Here is a 17,943-nt window from a genome sequence, read left to right as displayed (position 1 = left end):
TTTGACTGAGGTAATTTATCGTAATCTTAGCTTTCGCTTCAACTTATTATTCGCTGCATTTGAGCGATATGTGAAATTCAACTCAAGACGAAGTTAATCACGGATTGGAAAAGCGAATTGTTGAGCAATCAACTGTAAAATCCGGCAGACACCGTGGCTTGATCAACGTGTTGCCCAAAAAGTCGGAGTCTTCCCTCATCCGTTTGCATCACAGCACTAGAAAATGTTGCTCCTTTCCGTGTCGGAGCGCAGGGGGACAAATTGCTGAGAAAAGCGACGACTTTTGTAGCTTTTTCTTTTCCTCCAGGGTGGAGTTTGCTTTCAGAAGCCCCGACCTCGAGTCGTGAAAACAAAGCGAGTAGGGAAAAATAACTTCCAAGATGAAGCCGTGGCCTGGACGTCCGCAAATAAAACCACTTCGCACCTACAGAGGTGCCATTTAGACGGACGTGTGACGCGAGCGGACGCCCCGGAGAGTTTACCGGAAGGCCGAACAACGAGCCGGAGGCTCAGAAACTCGACGGCGCCCGAGCTTAGATCCGTCCCATCGCCTCATACTGCTGATGCCGTCTTCCCCAGTAGCTGTGAGGCCTGCAGGCTTCACCGCAAGAGCATTAACCTCATTTTACAAGCACAGCTCATTCTCCCAGTCCAACATAAACAGGTGGACATCCCAGTCTGAGTACTGTTAACGTCCAAGTGTGCGCTGCACGATAAATGCTCAGTTTCCAGGTTATTTACAGCTTATATGCACAACTACAGCCGGTTATTAGACTTAAGGAAGACACAGCTGTAATTTGCTTCAATGCGTAATATGTAAAAGGTCAATTCAAACGCACAGCTGTTTACAGAATAAATCACTTTAAGCGTTATGCCGAATCAGGAGGAATCTTTCAATTTCAAACAGCAACGGCGAAAACAAAAACTCACAGAGACGGAAAGCCCTCGCTGCTGGTGCAATGTTTGAACAATCCAGTTGCAGACGGATGAATAAAGTCAGGTTGTGTTAACAGACCTCAGCCTGGGGTCTCCATGATCCCCACTTTGCCTTGTGGTCTATGATGTCACGCAGGGATTTTTTTTTATTTTTTTATTTTTTTGCCTTTGAATGGCCATGTGTTCCTCACCACTAATATCAAACAGATGACGAGAAAACCTCCAAATGATGGTCTTTCACAAAGACAAGCAGTCAAAACAAAGATATAGCAACACAGAGAAACAGCTCTGAGGCTGATCACATGACACCAAAAGACTGCGCCGTTTTAATCGCTGCAGGCTGTGCTGCGGTCGCGCTGCGTTCATCGGCGTTGGTTTGGGGCTGACGGTTTTTGGACCATCTCAGATTTTAGCTCGTGTTAGAATCTTATTGTTGTTTTTATGTAGTTTGTCTTTATTTTTAAATGTGCAAAAATAAAATAAAATAAAGTCAAATGAGGGTCATTATAATGCCAGGAGCACAGCGGTACCTCCATGAATGTTCACAGGACAACGGGACCAAAAGGGTTAAAGCTAGCCAGTTATTTTAGGACTAACCAGATTCCAGTGTCAGAGATAGAACAAGGATTCAACAGACCACCACTTCAAGCCTCTAAAACCTTTTGTTCACACTGCTACTTCAGTTTAATGCTTCAGACTGCCAATCAGCTGGCTGAAAGTAAGTCCATACAGCATGAGCTAATTCTCACAAAATGTGATGAAGGAACAAAAAACATCTGATAACTACAGCTGTAAACGTTGTTCTTTTAGATTAAATGCATGGGATTAATCAAAAAACCTCTTTTGAGGGCTACTTGGGTCACAGCGGTGCGGTCTTGTACTGCGGTCAACTGAGAAAATGCAGAGTCGCAAACGGCAGTGAAAAGATGAGCGAGGAGAGTCAGACGGCTGTTCTCAGAGGAACATTTCACTTTTGAAAAACACATCGGGACTAAGGTAACTAAGAACTAAGGTAAATATAACAACCAGTTTATAGTTAACATTTCTAAATTACGTTTGAAACAAGTATAACTTAAAAAAAAGAACCTGGCTTGAGACAGTAAAACACTTTCTTGAACGTGATTAATTGTCGCGCCATAACGTGATTAATCACTTTAATTTTTTTTTGTGTGTGTGTCTCTTGACGGCATTAGTGATAACACGTGGACAAGTCATGGGAAATATGAACTACGACCCCCAGTAATGCTGTTTCAGTCCAAACACAAACTCATCCCCAAGACATTGTCACTCAATCACAAAATCATCTAAATACATTTGGAGCCAAGTGTCGGATTGAGAAAATTAAAATCCTGAAGGATTTACTGGTCTTAAAGTATTTCTAAATTACAAAATGTGAAACAAACTGATTTAGTTGTTCTCAACCACGGGGACAATGCAGGGGAGCTTACGGGGTTCCGGTCCCCTGGGCTTCAGACGACTAACAAAACACATCTTACTTCTGCTCTGCTGCCCACCCACAATGCTTTTCACACGCACATGGGGGGGACGACGAATGGACGGAGCAGCGCGGCTCTCACAGAATCATAGAAAGACACAACAGAAACTTGGAATGGGAAATTAGGTGCCATGTAAGTGACCAATAAAGTTTTGTTTGATTTCAAAAGGATCTAATTAAAGGAAATTTCAAACTCTTTTAATTCCTTTGGCTGCCCAGGAGAGTGGCCTCAACGCGGTAAATAACTTTAACGGCGCCCCTAAATTTCTTTGAACTACTCTCTCGACCAGTAACCAAGTCGCCTCAACAGCTGCTCCTGCTTACACAGTGTACCCACTATTTCTCAGAGAAAAACCGCCCTCAATTAGCTCCTCTCTTAAATAACCGCTCTTTTCACTCGCAGTTTCCGGCTACGCATGCACCTCCTTTCACTGAGCCGTCCCATTCGTCTCCGAAACACCCCCACAAAAGGTCTTACACTTCTCTCTGTGTGCCCCTTAAATAAGGGCCACACTGAGCCACTTCCCATTCACATCAGATCATTTGCATAAAGGTCCTCTTCTTATTCAGAGTCGTCAGAGGCGCTCCGGCCGAGCCCAGCCGTAAACACGGGACTCTAGTGCTGAGCCAGAATGAAAAATCCTCTATTTTTATTATTTAGTTTGTCTTTATTCTTAACCTTTTATGTCCTAAATTTAAAATCTCTGCCTGGATTTTTTTTTTTTTTTTTGCTTATTTCAATTGTAAGCAGTTCTTTAAATGTCCTGTGAGTAAATATTTTTGCCCATTTATCCATAACAACTGGAACTTTCAACTTCCAGCAAGTTTATTTTGGCAATTTACCGTGAGCAAAATTACCGTAATAACCCGAAAGCGCAACCGTTGGGAGTTTTTCCCAGATAGCGCTACCTGTGGCTGAATTATGGTACTGCACATTTGGCTAAATCGTTTAGGACTTACGGGGTTAAAATCGAAGGACATCGAGGCAGTTCCATAAAAAGATTTTGAGGCTTTGACCAGTCATGTTGGATACCTCCATTTTGAAATGATTTGCTAAAAAACAACAACAACAAAAAAAAAACATGCTGCTTTTTTTCACATTAGTTAGAATTCCCAAAATAATTGACTTAAGAACATCTGAGTTAAATTAAGGAGAACTTGTCGGTATATTTTAAGGCACGACCGTGTTTTGGTTTTCAACGTGTGCACTGACAGCAGGACAAACGCAGTGAACCGGTGCACTTCATGGGAAAATAACTTTATCAGGAAAAGATTCAACGCATTTGTCCGGGAAGTTCAAGCTCAGGCACAAATGGATCTGACAAAAGCAAGACTGTCCCACCAGAAATTATTCACAAGGCCGTCGAAGGACGGTAAAGTCAGTGTTGTTTAAGAGGCTGCAGAAAATCTACAGTCTTAGTCACGAGGAACATTTTGGGACGGCGCTGAAAGGAGGCGTACAAACCCGACTCGGTCACACCAGTTCTTCTGTAAGGAGGGAAACCACTGGGAGAAGATGGCGGAAACGTAGCCAAGACGTTTCACCCAAGACATGCGCTACAAAGATATTTGGATGAAGTGATCAAATCTGTCTAAACATCTGACTTTGAAGATAGGAATGAATTGTTTGAATATTATCCTGGCAAATAGGGGAACAAATTTCTATTTCTAACTCCGAGACGTTGAGAGAAAAAAAAAAAGTAAAACGTCTTTTTTTTTCTTTTCAATTTGAAATTTTTTGCTCAATATCAGTTTCTCATAGAAAAACTTGGAACAATCTGAGGAATTTGCCCAGATTCTGTTTCCATCAGTGTTTCGGGCTCGTCGGTGACAGTTGGTTCCCATTATCTGAGCTCATTGTTCGTCGTTATTGTGATTCTGATCACATTTCATAGAGATGAAGACCTTTCTACACACGAGCAGAGAGAGAGAGAGAGAGAGAGAGAAAAAAACGACTACTTCTTCCACGCTGACCACAATCAGGACGTACGACCGCAGCATATTACGAACATATGCTGTGTACAAAATAACATTGCTGTCAGCCGAATGCTTGATTTATTTGGGTTTAATTTTTAATGATTTATGCTTCCCCAAACTGTCTGCCAGTTGTGTGTGGGCGTGTGTGTGTTTTCCTTCAAAGAGGGAAAAATTTATTCAAATAATAGCTTGGGAAGCTTGTTGGAACAGTCGAAACTGGCAACTAAACACCGAAGACAAAATGTCTTGTACGGACATGCAAAAGCAATAAAAGAAGAATGTGGAGTTCTGACTCCACTGGGTTGCAGGATAATCCTGTGTTATGTGTCATGAAGCACTTCATCATTAAATCAAAGAAACATCTTTTTATATACATGTAGAAAAATAAAATAATTCCTTCTTTCAATAAACAGGGTTTGTTTTTAGTGTGCTGCTTGAAAAGCCATTTGAAAAGAAACGGGAATATGATTGATGTGGTGAATCAGTAAGTCATTTAAAAAGTGTACGTGTGCATTTTATCATTTACATTTGAATTCATTTATGCGAGCTACACCTCAGAAATCTACGAACATAACTTGAAATATAAAAATATCCCAGACTACATCACACTAAACCTTTAACATCAGGTTTAATCAGTGTCAAAAACTCCAATATGGAAAAAAAATGTACAAATACTTAGTCATAAAATAACTTAAATTCAGTTAAATTAAACTGTTTAGACTCTATTATTTGAGTAGATCCAACATCTGAAGTGCATGTTCTGCACTGGTTTGCTGTATTTTGGTACAACGGTTTTAATTCCTGAAATTAATACCATTGGATTAATAAAATCATCTGACTGCGAAGGCTGTAAAAACACCAAATCCAGAGAAGCAGAATATAAGACCAATAAAATCGATTCCATTTTTCTTGCCTTATTCAGAAACGCCATCCCACTTAAAATCCATTTGTATGTTTTTTGTCGTATGGGTTTCTCCGCATCCACTTTGGCTTGAATTGCTGTTGCCATGGAGGCTCTGATCCAGATTATTAAAAATCTATTTCCATCTAAAGGACATTTGACCATCTGAGCAACAGTCCAGTCATTTTTTTCCTTCCTTAGCCAAAGTTACAAGCCATTGGTCATCAAGTACAAATGACTCAGCATGTCATTTCTGCATCCAAAACTCTTGAACCGGCGTTGTTTTTACCATGTTTTTAAGGTTGCGGTCATCCCAAAGGCCTGTGCTCTTTTTGCTGCCGCACTTTTTCCTACCACTCAACCTTCCAGCACACTGACCTGCCTGCTTCCTTAGCAATGATGTGTTTTTCTCCCAGTGGAGGAAGTCAAGCCACTGTCACATTTTCTAACTGTTGTCTAACATTTCTGTATTTAAGATGTTTTACACATTGGTTCTGTGCAACACTCTGATATTGTGATATAATCTTTAACATTTGCAAAAATGAACGCTTGAAATGTGTCACTCTGTGAGGAGCCTGAGGACAAATCATTTGGATTTCACTTCATCATTGAAAGACATGATTTTTCTGTGATACTTTATGTTGTTGTAATTGCACACCCACCATGTTCAGAATATAAAACCTTGCATGATTGTGCAGTTTTGTTTATTTCCCATGTTCTGGTGGCGATTCTGTTCCTCCCCCCCGAATGATCAGACATCAGCGTAGAAATGAAAGAAAAAGAAACTTCAAACTATAAAGTCGGGAATTATGTATTTTGCTGTCAACACAACAGTAGCAATGAAAGCTTTTTCTCTTTTCTTCTCCCCTTTTCTAAAAGGTAATGTTTTAGAAACGACGTGGTCATCTCCTAATAGTTTCTAAAACTGTATTTCTTATTACATTTAGTAAAAAAAAAAAAAAAGACATCTCTACCCGTTAGTGCTTTTGTTTTAAGATACTATAACATAAATAGACAATTTATTTTCAGTGTTCAGAACAGACAGTTCCAGTGTAACTGGAAAACTAACATTCTCCACCGTATTCCAGTTGGCAGCAAAGGGTTTGACAGAGTTCCCCACTCGAAACTTTGGTGCAACACATTGCACCACGCTTTTACAAAATGTTCTTCATTTCTCGGCCTCTGACACCGGACCCAGACAATCTGGGAGGGTGCGGGTCGAGATTCAGTTAAGCTCCCGTTTAGCGGAGATACAACAAGACCTATAAAAGTTTTTTTTTTCTTTTTTCTTTTTTTTTTCTTTAAATCATAGATTTGACAGATCTTCCCCCCCAGTCACCTCAGATCAGCCGTGGCCATTTTTTTTGTCATTCCCGTCCGTCTCTGAGTTCATCCCAAAAACCGACGCGCGTATTCTCTTCCCTTCTGCCCCCCGTAACCCCACCAGACTGCAACGTGCAGCCTGTCCCCTCCGAGGGCCTTCTGGTTCCTTACGGGTGGTCCCAACTTCACTGTGGATACATCAGTACAAGAGCACAATCCCTATCTGACAGCAAAATTCTGGGCTATGATCTACTGATACTTAGCAATTACTTTCTGGAAAGCAATTAGATAAGATTCTGCTGTGCAAAACGACGCCACGAAGAGCTGATAGTGTTAAATCCCGTTCGCTTAGCTATACAATCTCTCACTGCTCGAAGACGTGCGGATATCTCGCTCTGTCGGGTCTTTGTTCAACTAGTCCTTGGCGTTTCGCCCGCCGATGACGACATTCCTTGCGGCCTTTTACTTGCAGGTAAAAACCTCCGTCCTCTCGCTGCACGTGTTGCATTTGACGAAGCAGCACCACTGGAACTTACAGTTGCACTGCCACACTTTGGTGTACTGGTGCGTGTTGTAGCCGCGGCCGCAGCACATGAGGTCGCAGCCGTCCGTGTGCGGCGACGTGCGGTTGCACAGGCGTCCCTGGGTGCCCACGCTCCCCGTGGCCGCGTCCTCCTCGCAGTAGTTGGGCGACCTCTCGATGTAAACGAGGTCCGTCTCCATGGGCTTGCGGTAGCCCTGAGTCTGCTTCACTTTGAGGTGGGTGGGCTGGCGTAGCCGGCTGGCCCGCACCACCTCCACGTGCACGGCGTCGTTGTACTTCTCCTTGAGGATGTAGCCGATCTCGCGGAACTTCGGGAGCGTCGTCCAGCAGGTCTTGGTGGTGCAGGAGCCGGAAACGCCGTGGCACTTGCACTCCAGCTTCATCCTTTCTTCCAAAACCTGCAGAGTGGTGAGGGAAGACAAGAACACCTGTAACTGGGCCAGACAAACACACGTCACCGAGCGTTGCAACTGTTCTGTGCACGGATGAGGGCAGTGACCCAGAACTACATATGGTGAAATTCAATTCAGGTTGTTTTTTTAAGTGCTGATTCACAACAAATGTCATCTCGAGGCTAAACAGTCAACCAAATAATCAACCAGCCAGCCTATTGAAGAAACTAATCAAGCAATAATCCAACCAAGCAACAAATGAACTGAGTAATTCAACCCTTACTGTTCGTGGTTCAGTATTCACAGATTCACCTGCTCGCAACTTTTTCAATGTAACTCCAAAATATAAACTTGAATTTGCCTATTTGTGGATGTTTTGAGAGCTTGAACACCTTGGCACATTGCTGCTTGACAGGCTATTGGCTGCTGTTTGTCAAACAGCCAATCCAGGAGTGCCGTTCATTTTCCTTGACGATTGGCTTCACCAAGTGAAGATGGTTTTCACTTGGTGCATCAATGCATATTAAGCATCTTACAGTCGGCCTGAAGTTTTCATGAATTTTAGGCATCTTCTCTAAACACCGAACACCGGAGAGACATTGTAATAAACTAACAAGTCGGGCAATTAACCAACCAACCAACCAACCAGTCATCACAGTAGCCAACCAATAAATATCTAATTATACAACCAACCAATAAACCAACTACTTATAGAATTAATTCAACACCCAATCAATAAAATAAGTATCCAATCAACAATCAAATAAAAAATTAAGCACGTAACTGACCAGTTAATCAAGTGGTTCAGTAACCAGTGGCACGCTTTTGGTTACTGACTATCTAACAACATATTCAGACGCCTCAACTGATTTTGTTTTTCGCAAACTTTTCATCTTGGAGAAAGGGAGTTGTTTATCCATAACGTTGTGTAACTTAAGTGCACAATACCTCTAAAATGTCCTCAGGTGGAAAAACCCCAGCATTAAATTACGTATACGTTTTGAGAGGGGGAAACTGAAACTGGAATATAAGGCTTCTTTAAAAAGCCTAAAATACAAAGCTCCGGGCCAATTCTGAACCAACGCACACAAAAAAAAAAGAAGAAGCACTTTATGTCTTTGCTGATATTTCCAGTAAGGGATGATGGCGCTGATTACTTGCAGCCACAGGCACTTCGTCAGACGCTGTCAGTCTAGATGACTACTGATCTAGGCGAACAAATCCAAACATATCTTAATTCTCTCCTCTGCGTGTCGCAGCCTGTCCTGAAAGAAAGGTAAATTGTATGTACGAGTAATGTACCATCCTGTAATTTTCTCTATCTTTCCGAAACCACATCAGTCAAGGGTGGAAAATAAGCCATCAGTCATCCTGAAGGGGTTAAATCAGGATTGTTTCAGGAAATGTGTTGCAAATGCGAATCCAAACAAAGACCAGCTCAATTATAGGTTCACAGATTGAAGAGGAACCCGTAATTATAACACACATGTTAAGAAATTAGCAAAGCACTCTAATACCAAAGAATTATTTTGATTTTTTTGTTTGTTTTTTGGGGGATTTCAGGTTTAGATACTTCCCTCTTAAGGCCTGGTTTCTGTTTCTTTGTGGTCATCGGCCACATATGGCAGCGAAGAAGAAGAAGAAAACCTAGTCTCTCAGGAAATGGTGACTATTGTGTTCTGACACTTCAAAACTTAAAAACACTCACAATAAAAAATTGTACTTTGTTGAGGTTGAGCTGAATCATTCTTAAAAGGCAATGGAACCCAGAAACAAGGGAGAGGAGCTCGAATGGCTCCTATTAACACATCTATAACAGTCTGACATGAGGCCTTTAACCCAATTAGGAGCCCTCAACTCACACTGAACCAAGCATTTGACTTTTTTTTTTTTTTTTTTCGTATAATAAGTTGGTTGGTTGTGCAGCTTTTTCCTGGCGCCCGGCCTTTCCAGAGGCACAAGTCATCCCTTCTGCCCAACACTTCTACGAACGTTCGCCGAGTGACGTTCAGTATCTTTGTCAGTCTTGTCTGCGCACCAGTGCGGTCACAGTTTCCCAGTTTAAAGACGTTTGATTGAAAAAACATGAGTTCCCCGAGCTACATAAAAGCCAGGGTCAGCTGTCAGATTTGCCGCGGATGTTGATTCAGAGCGAGGATTTCCAAAAATGCGCAGCGCAGAACCCACAAAGGAATGCCTGGCATAGGGAGCCTGACAGATGCATGGAAACATTTACTTAAAGTACGTCGATCAAAGCCTCCGATCTGTTCCTGATTAGTCCGGCGCGGCCGAGAGTCCCGTCTCGAGATTGCTTGTCAAACACCCCGCAGCCCTCCCAATTCTGCAACATTTAAGCAGTGTGGCGTTTCACTGGGTGTTCTTTTACATTTGGTTTGGTCACTGAATATAATCATGTAATTATAGTCTTCTGTTTTAATGATGGTCCATGTTAGTGTTTGGAAAGAAAAGAAAATCTCACTGCTCCTCCTGTCTTGAGCTCTCCCTCATCAGAACCAGGATTTTCTTTTCATTATTGGCAATAAATATGCAAATCGGATTAGCCTAGAAAGGTGTTTTTTTGTTGTTGTTGTCCAAACTGTTGTGGCATTTAATGCAAAAATTAAAAGATTCATTATTGTTTTGTAATATTATTTTTGCTTTGCAAGTGTAATTAACCACATTACGGTGGAATAAGACACATTTTGAAACCACAAACTGCACAGTTTGAGCTTCTGGAGCAGCGGCCACGCCATCATTACAATTAAATGATGATTAAAAGGTAGAATAAGTTCACATATTGCAGATTAACTTGTCAGAACAGTGACATTTTCTGGGAAAGATGAGCAAATTATATTATAAACACTACATCAATGTAGCAATATATAATATAACTGACCGATAAAAGACATCGGTCAGTTTCTATTATCGATGTTTAGCAAAGTTTTCCTTCATACTGTTCATACAGTTTAAAGGCCTTAACAGTTGGGGGATGTAAACTTTCTTAATGGTTTTATTTTTTTTTTTAAGTGTTTGTTAAAATGATCATTATGCCATGACAGTATAAATTAAGACAAATAAATAGATAAATAAATCGAGCTCCTCTGCCTTCTTCCTGTGGATCTACTTTCCTCTGAAAAAAAGACAACTCCATCAGAAACAACCAATCAGAGCCAGGAGGCGGGTCTTAGCATTGCCAATCAGAGTCGTGAACGCCGCTCACATCCTCCCTCTTGCTCTCTGTTACGCTGCAGCTGGTTCACCACAACAGAGCCTGTAGTGAATGCTAATGCTAGTTAGCATGAACATCGATTACGGCGGACAAACGGTTTTCCTCGAACATTAACTCGGCGAATACACGGGTTGACTGACGGCGCTAAGACACTCCTTCTGCCTCTGATTGGTTGTTTTTGACCAATCAGAGAGCACGTCTGCAGACGGGAATAGCAGCACTGGGAGGAAGTGGAGGAGCTCTTTATTTTGATTTTTTTTGTTGTTGTTTTTTACAGATTACCCGTCTTACTGTAACGACACGGTGACGATTTGAACAAATAAGGTCAGACGATTTTTTTAATTTTGATTTTTAAAATATAAAAGTTATATAATGAAGCTTGAAATAAGATTCCAGAAAAAGTGAGTGGAGTTTTCTCTGGATTTCTGGGAGCAGAACATCACACTCTTCCTCAAACGTAAACGCCTTCCTTCCATTCAACAAAAACAAAGTATCGCTCTTACTGAGTTAATACTGGCTGCAGTATTACTGAGTTAATACTGCCTAATTATTAACCATCATGACACTATGTAGCTTCTTTATTAGCACAATGCTAACACTGACATGCTATTTTACAGTTCTTTTAGACTTTCAAATAGCCTAACCTGAACTACAGATGATAGACTGTAGTCTAGATGATTTCATCAGCGTAGACAAGTCTCTAGTTCTTAATCTTGTGTTTTAAACAGCTTTGTTCTCTTTTTAGCATAAAAACACAAATCAAGGCACATTGTTAGTGTTTTTCTGCATTAGGAACACCTCGGATCAAGACAGGAAAGAACATTTTACTCCGTCTCAGACTTAAACTTTGACTGTTCCCTAACATCAACACTCCCCATCCCTAGCAGAGAAGACAGTGATGACAGTATTGACAGGCAATCTCTGAGAGTTGGAGGATGAAACCAGTGTGTAGATTTAAGCTTGCTGCGTTCCCTCCGGGCTGCGTTTCGGAGGGAACCGGGGCGAGACCAGAAACAGCGCCAACCCTGTCAGCCCAGCCTGCCGGCACCCTGGCACCCACCGGCGCTGACCCGGATCAGTCTGCTCCGCTAACACCGCCATTGTCAGCCTGCTTTCACACCCTGAATAGACGCAGTCAGATGGGAGTGACATGTTTTGGTTTTGTGCAGACAACTGCAATAATATCCACTTCCTGACTTTCACACTTCATAATTCCGTGAACAGAAATGGAAAGAGGCAAAGCCAACCCAACCCTCCGTCTGTCAGCCGCCGGGCGGGCCGCGGATCTCCTCGCACGGGGCAGAAACGAAGCCGTCGGTTAGATCGCTCACTTTATTTCTTTCCTTTTGTTTACAATTTTCGGATTCAGAACAAGCAATCACCCGATAATGATGCGTAAAATAAAAATCGTTCGCTCCCCTTGGATACTCACATTTGTTCAACTACAAACTTCAGTTTACTCGCAGCAGGGCTGGCGGTTTATCGCTTCATTTCTCATTTATTGCGATGAATTTTTTTGATGAGGGCTCTGACTAATGTTTAAAATCCCCTCATGCTGTCCGTATCGTTGGGATTTTGCTTCTTTATCAATAAATGTCAAATCATTTGAAAACTGCAATGAAATGGCCCAGTCAAAGTCCAGATCTGCGTTACTACAATATACTTCCACATCACAGCGCTTGCCTCACTTTTTCATCTGACCATTTTGTTTTTTTTTGTACTAACTGAGAAGCTTACTAGTCATTTAATTTAAAGATCTTGTGGTTGAAGATTCAGCCCTTTTCTATCTGTTGTTTTTTAACATTTTTTTAAGCTGCATTGTTCTTGAGGAGTGTCCTCGTCAAAATAAAAGCGGTCAAATAAGACCTGAGGAGATGACGCACGGATCAGAAAGTCCCATTGAGAGTTCAAGCTCAGCTGCGCTTTTTTTTTTTTTTTTTTGCTAATTACTAAACCCAAAAAGCGAGTGCAGGAAAACGTGAATTGTTGATTCTCGTTTAAAAGAAAAAAAAAAAAAAAAGAAAGCATTTTTCTTTTCGAGCGTCGGGAGGTTCTGGGAAAGCGGTCCCGTTACCTTTCTGCCTGCCTCATTGTTGTGCAAGTTCATCAGGCGGCGGGGCGTCTTTTTGATCTCCCGGGCGTCCACGAAGCGCCGCGAGAACTCGATGCCGTATTTGATGTCGGCCGAGCAGCCGCCCCACTTCCAGCCTTCCTCCTGGTTGTAGTAGCCCTGCTTCTCCCGGTCGCAGCCGCACTGGCTCAGGTTGCCCTGGCTGCAGGCGGCCGTGATGGCGTGGGCCACCCCCGCCGCCGTGATGGCATAGGTGAAAGCTGCTTCCCGACTGCCTGAGGGAAAGACAGTAGATTGTTTTTAGAAAAGGGAAAAAAGGATAAAAAATAAGAAAGGAGTCTTTTTTTTTTTTTTTAAAGCAAATATTCTGGAGATTAACAAAAAGTGGGAAAAAAAATGTATATATAGTTAGTCGAAATGCCTTTTCTTGAAGGTAATTCTGAGTAGAGCAGATTCTAAACTCGGGGCATCGTCCTAATGGGTCGCCAGCTTCCCTCCTGCACCTTGGTACCAATACGGCTACATTCCTGACCGCAGCGTCCTCGGACCCGGCCCGGAGAGAGCGCAGCGTCAGAATCCCAGAGTGGGGAGAGATTTTTTCGGTGCTGTCCAAAGTGCTGAATTCCTCCGCAGGAGCACCTTGTTCTGCTGCCCACACTGCACAACGGCCCGGGGGCTGCGGGTCCCCGCTGCCTCACTGACGCATGCCTCGTTTACGGGGAGGAATCGCTCCGTCACGTCCAACCGTGACGAGGTGTTCACGTGTTAATAGTGGCGGCTGGATTTGCTGGGGCCGGTATTAATGGTGGTGGAAAAGTCGGGCTAATCCAGGTTTGCGTTTTGGCCCCACTGCCGTCAGTTTAAAATGTATATATATATATATATATATATATATATATATATATATATATATATATATATATATATATATATATATATATATATATATATATATATATATATATATATATATATACATTTCCAGTACAAAGGGAAAGACTTTGTACTGAGACCTGCTTTGATTTAAGCAGGTCTCCGGTTCTGGTGGAAAAGGGGAGCAGTGTGTCAGAATAAACGGATGTTCAGGCTTAACGATTCTAATTCTTTAAAAGCTGCTGCCGTCTATCCGTCCCTCCATCTTCTTCTGTGGTGCCTTTAGAAATCTGACTTCTGCAGAAAGGTCTCGGTATGCGGTTAAGTTTTAAAAATTTTAAACATCCAACCAATGTTTAAAAGCTCAGAACTGAAAGCTGCAAATGTTTCTTTGTTGTGAACCAGCTGTAATTTTAAAAGGGGCAGTGAAATAAATAAATAATTTTTCTTGTTGTCGCGACATCTTTTGACATATCTGTGCAACTTGAGCGCAGATGTAGCCACAAGGAATCATTAATTAATTATTGAAATAATCATGAACTAATTTAGTGAACAATTAATCGTTTACTGGAGTATACAGACTCAGAAAAAAGCCATTTGTTTAACAAGAACAACACAAACAGAGCAGATATTAATATAAAACTGTATATAAATGTATATATATACAGAAGACAAAAACAAATCTTGAAATATGTTCCACTCAGAACTCCTCAAGTGGTACATCTTCAGCTTTAGTTGGTTCAAAGTAATTTTGTTACATCCGATTAATCGATTGATGATCAGGTTTTATGGAGTAATTGTAAAAACAATGTCAGCTGCAGCCCCGGCTGCCTTGTGCTTCGTTGCCGTTGTTAGCATTAGCCTTGGTAAATTGTTTCTGAATTTTCACAACCCAAACTCTCTGTGACAATTTGCTTTTCTTAAGATGGTTTTCAGAGGAGCGGAGTAGAACATGCGTGTTCCTGAGCGAGCACTGAAAACCTGGATTCAGGAGCACAGTGGTGACACTTTGTTACCGTGGGAGACGAGGTTCCAATCAGCCAATCGCATGGCAGCGACTCAACGCGATTAGCCATCTGCACACTTTCAGAGCGGGGAGTTAAATGACTTTTGAATGTCATGTGAGAACATCAGATGATCAACAAAAAAAATAAATAAACATTTGCTGATGTCAGAAGTACCGATTGGTCCAACATTACAGAAAGGTTATAGTAGCCCAGGTAACCACCGGTTACAACCAGAACGATCAGACAGAACGTGAGCTACACCTGCAAAACAACCGAGATGAGGAATCTGGGGCGACAATCTGCAGGCTGGATTTCAGCCATGACAAAAAACAAAACAAACATGACGGATCCATCCTACCCTGAGAGCATTCATAAAGCAAACTCTGAACTTTGGGGTCTTAACGCCATGTTTACCATGAGCAGGAAGTAGTTGAAGACAAAGTGAGTGGTAACTGATTACTGACTAATATCACCACTCGTTAATAATGAAAGATGTTCATGCTTAGCGGCACAAAGCGAAAGCTTTCAACACTTCATTTAGGGGTTCAAATGATGCAAGTGTATCACCCAAAACAAAAAAAACGGTATCCATGGAAACGCGTGAATTACATTCTTCATTCCCTGCAGCTGCAGAAAATGTACGAACTTTAAAAAGAAAAATCTAACCGTAAGAGAGAAATGAAAGAAAAAAAAAACTGCTGCATCTTTTTTACCCCCCTCATATTTAAAAAAAACTCTACAAATGTTAAGTTGGAGGAAGTTACTAAACATCACTGCAGACTGATTTAAACCAAGGTTGAACGTTAACTTCCTTTTGGTGATTATTTTGCCTTTTGTACCATGTTTTATGAGACTCTTAAATAAAAAAACTAATTTATTTTTATGTACTGCTAATTATAGTGCATTTATGATGCCGTTTGCAGCTGTTTTACAGCTGATTTCCTCCACAGATGGGCTTTTTACACCTCTCATTCGGGACCCGGGGGTAATTTATTTTTTTTTCTTCTTCTCTCAACTCTCCAACATGTTTTCACCCAAAGCTGCTGTTAATTTCCCATCCTGGGACTGGCACTCTGCAGCTAATACCGTGGCCACAGGTTTTGCCCAGAGGTGACTGACTCACCACCGCTTGCTTTTTTTGGTTAGCATGCTAGGAGCTGTGCCCCACCAGCTTGTGGGTAATGTTCTTCTGTCCCTACCTCACACACACACACACACACACGCACACACACATATATGTACATGCACGGACCGCAGAGTGACTGGCCTCCACCCTGACACACATCCACTGTTTAAAAGGCATTTTGTACATAGATGCACAAACAGCGTGACACTGTAATGTTTAAAACAGGACAAAGGTAGTTTCCAGAGAAAGGGTGGTTCCCCCGGCACATTTCCGGGCCCGTCGGGCTCCGCCGTTCACGGGGGGAAAACGCATGATGATGAGGTTGTTGAGGTTTTTCCCTCTCCTCCCGACGGGTCTGGGGTCGGAAAACCTTTCCGGTCAAAGAAAGTCAATAACTTCACAAGTGGAATTTGCTGGCTTTGACTTGTCAAATGAGTCGAGCGTTAGACTAATCACTCTGCACTTTACTCCCGTAAAGCCTGTAGGAATCAGAAGCTGATGCCCGGATTGGCCGGAGCTAAAACGCACCCATTAGGGCATCGAAAATCCCTAAAGAGCCTGAGCCCCAAACGTTCTGACAGGCCTCCAGCAGGAACCACCCTGGGATAGCCTCGCTGGCTGCCAGTGGAAAGTTGGCCTGACTGGAGAAACCTCAGTGCATTTGGAAACATCCAGGAGAGAAGAATGGGGGCTATATTAAACCAGATGTCTAATGGAGTTTAGTGGCAAGTGTCTGCTCCGGTAGCCAAGAAGGGAGGCGAAGCAGATCAGCATTACTTCTCCCCAAAATGTGGTGGAGGAGGTTATAAACAACCAAAACGTATCCTGTTGTATTCCACCAAGTCAGTAGCAAAAAAAAAACCAAACTAAAACCAAAAACAAACAAACAAAAACAAACTAAAATGAACTGAAGGATACTGAGTCAGTCTGATTTTGGCCTTCACATTAAACACCCACATCACTTTGGAAACCGGCCCCTGCTGAGATGCCCGACATGTTTTTGTTTTTCTTTTTTTTTTTTTTTTTTTTCAACCGTCTGTCGGAACCAAGACACACACACACACACACACAAAGAAATATATTTATATATAAGGATGTAGCGGCTGGCCGCTGAAACGGCGATCTGTGTTTAGAGACGGAGGGAAGCATTGAATATGACACAGCACGGGAGATTTACAACCAGCAATACTGCGCAGGCAGCGCTGGTGTAGCATAAGCTGGATGATGTTAACACAGCCGCTGACCTCAACAGGCCTTGGTTTGTCCGCTGATCACAGACCGAGGCTGCGCCGTGCTGCTGACAGGAGAGGACAAGGAAAAAAGATATACTGGTGGGATTTGGACAAAGGCTTGGCTGTGGAGAGGCGAGCAAAACACGCGGCGGTTTTTCGCGTCCGTACGCCACTACGCGGCGAGGCCGTGCCGGCCGAAGGCTTTTCCCCATTCTGCCGCGTCACGAGCTCAAACGTCGACGTTGTCGCGCTGGGACTTTTATGTGACGGACGGCCGCAAAGCACCGCATGATTATTAAAAGAAATTGGGATTGGGTTTATGGATGTTTACAAAGAAAATCTGGAAAAAACAAAAAACCTGTGACATCCATTCTTATCCATCTGATCCATCAACTTAGATGTAGGAACAGTTCACCTCCACCCTCCTTCTCAGCACAGCTGGTCCTGAAATTTGACTCCAATTGTCACTATTCAGGTTGCGCGAGCGCAAAGAAAGGCGTGCAGCTCAAACAAACACTGAAACATGAAAACTGTCGAGTTAAAGGAGTTAAAAAAAAAAGAAACAACCTATTGATCTGACTTTACAAGTTGCGGAGGAGCTGCAGTGTATCCAGTGTGTGGTTACAGAAAAGACCAGGTAGCAATATAAACTCTTCTTCTTTTTTTTTTTTTTTTTACTGATTAAAGTCTTACAAGTGTAAAGTGTATTTTTTTTTTCCAGTCAACTTCTTTCACCTCGATACCATTAAGTAAGATCGAGTGCCACCAACCGCCTCACGGAGCAAAACGAGTTCACCTGTGAGTAATTTATTCTGAGAAGAGGTACAGCTGTTCTGC

The 17,943-nt window shown here is 42.3% G+C and overlaps 1 protein-coding gene across 2 annotated transcripts in view; it reads right to left on the bottom strand.

The window, feature by feature from the left end:
- Positions 1-5,027: 5,027 nt before the first annotated feature.
- wnt7bb (wingless-type MMTV integration site family, member 7Bb) overlaps positions 5,028-17,943 on the bottom strand; it is a 44,773-nt gene continuing 31,857 nt past the window's right edge. Inside the window, exons 3-4 of one of the 2 annotated variants that reach the window (XM_044124899.1) lie at positions 12,872-13,143; positions 5,028-7,574 (exon numbers count right to left, since the gene is read on the bottom strand). In XM_044124899.1, coding sequence (XP_043980834.1) covers positions 7,095-7,574; positions 12,872-13,143 — 752 coding nt within the window. In that variant the 3' untranslated portion in view covers positions 5,028-7,094. The remainder of the gene's footprint in view (positions 7,575-12,871; positions 13,144-17,943) is intronic. The other variant, XM_044124900.1, reaches the window with a different exon arrangement.

The sequence above is a fragment of the Gambusia affinis genome, linkage group LG08, assembly GCF_019740435.1.
Source record: "Gambusia affinis linkage group LG08, SWU_Gaff_1.0, whole genome shotgun sequence".
NCBI classification, from domain to species: Eukaryota; Metazoa; Chordata; class Actinopteri; order Cyprinodontiformes; family Poeciliidae; genus Gambusia; species Gambusia affinis.
The sequence above is the reverse complement of the archived record's forward strand: the minus strand, read 5'-3'. Positions and strand labels throughout refer to the sequence as shown.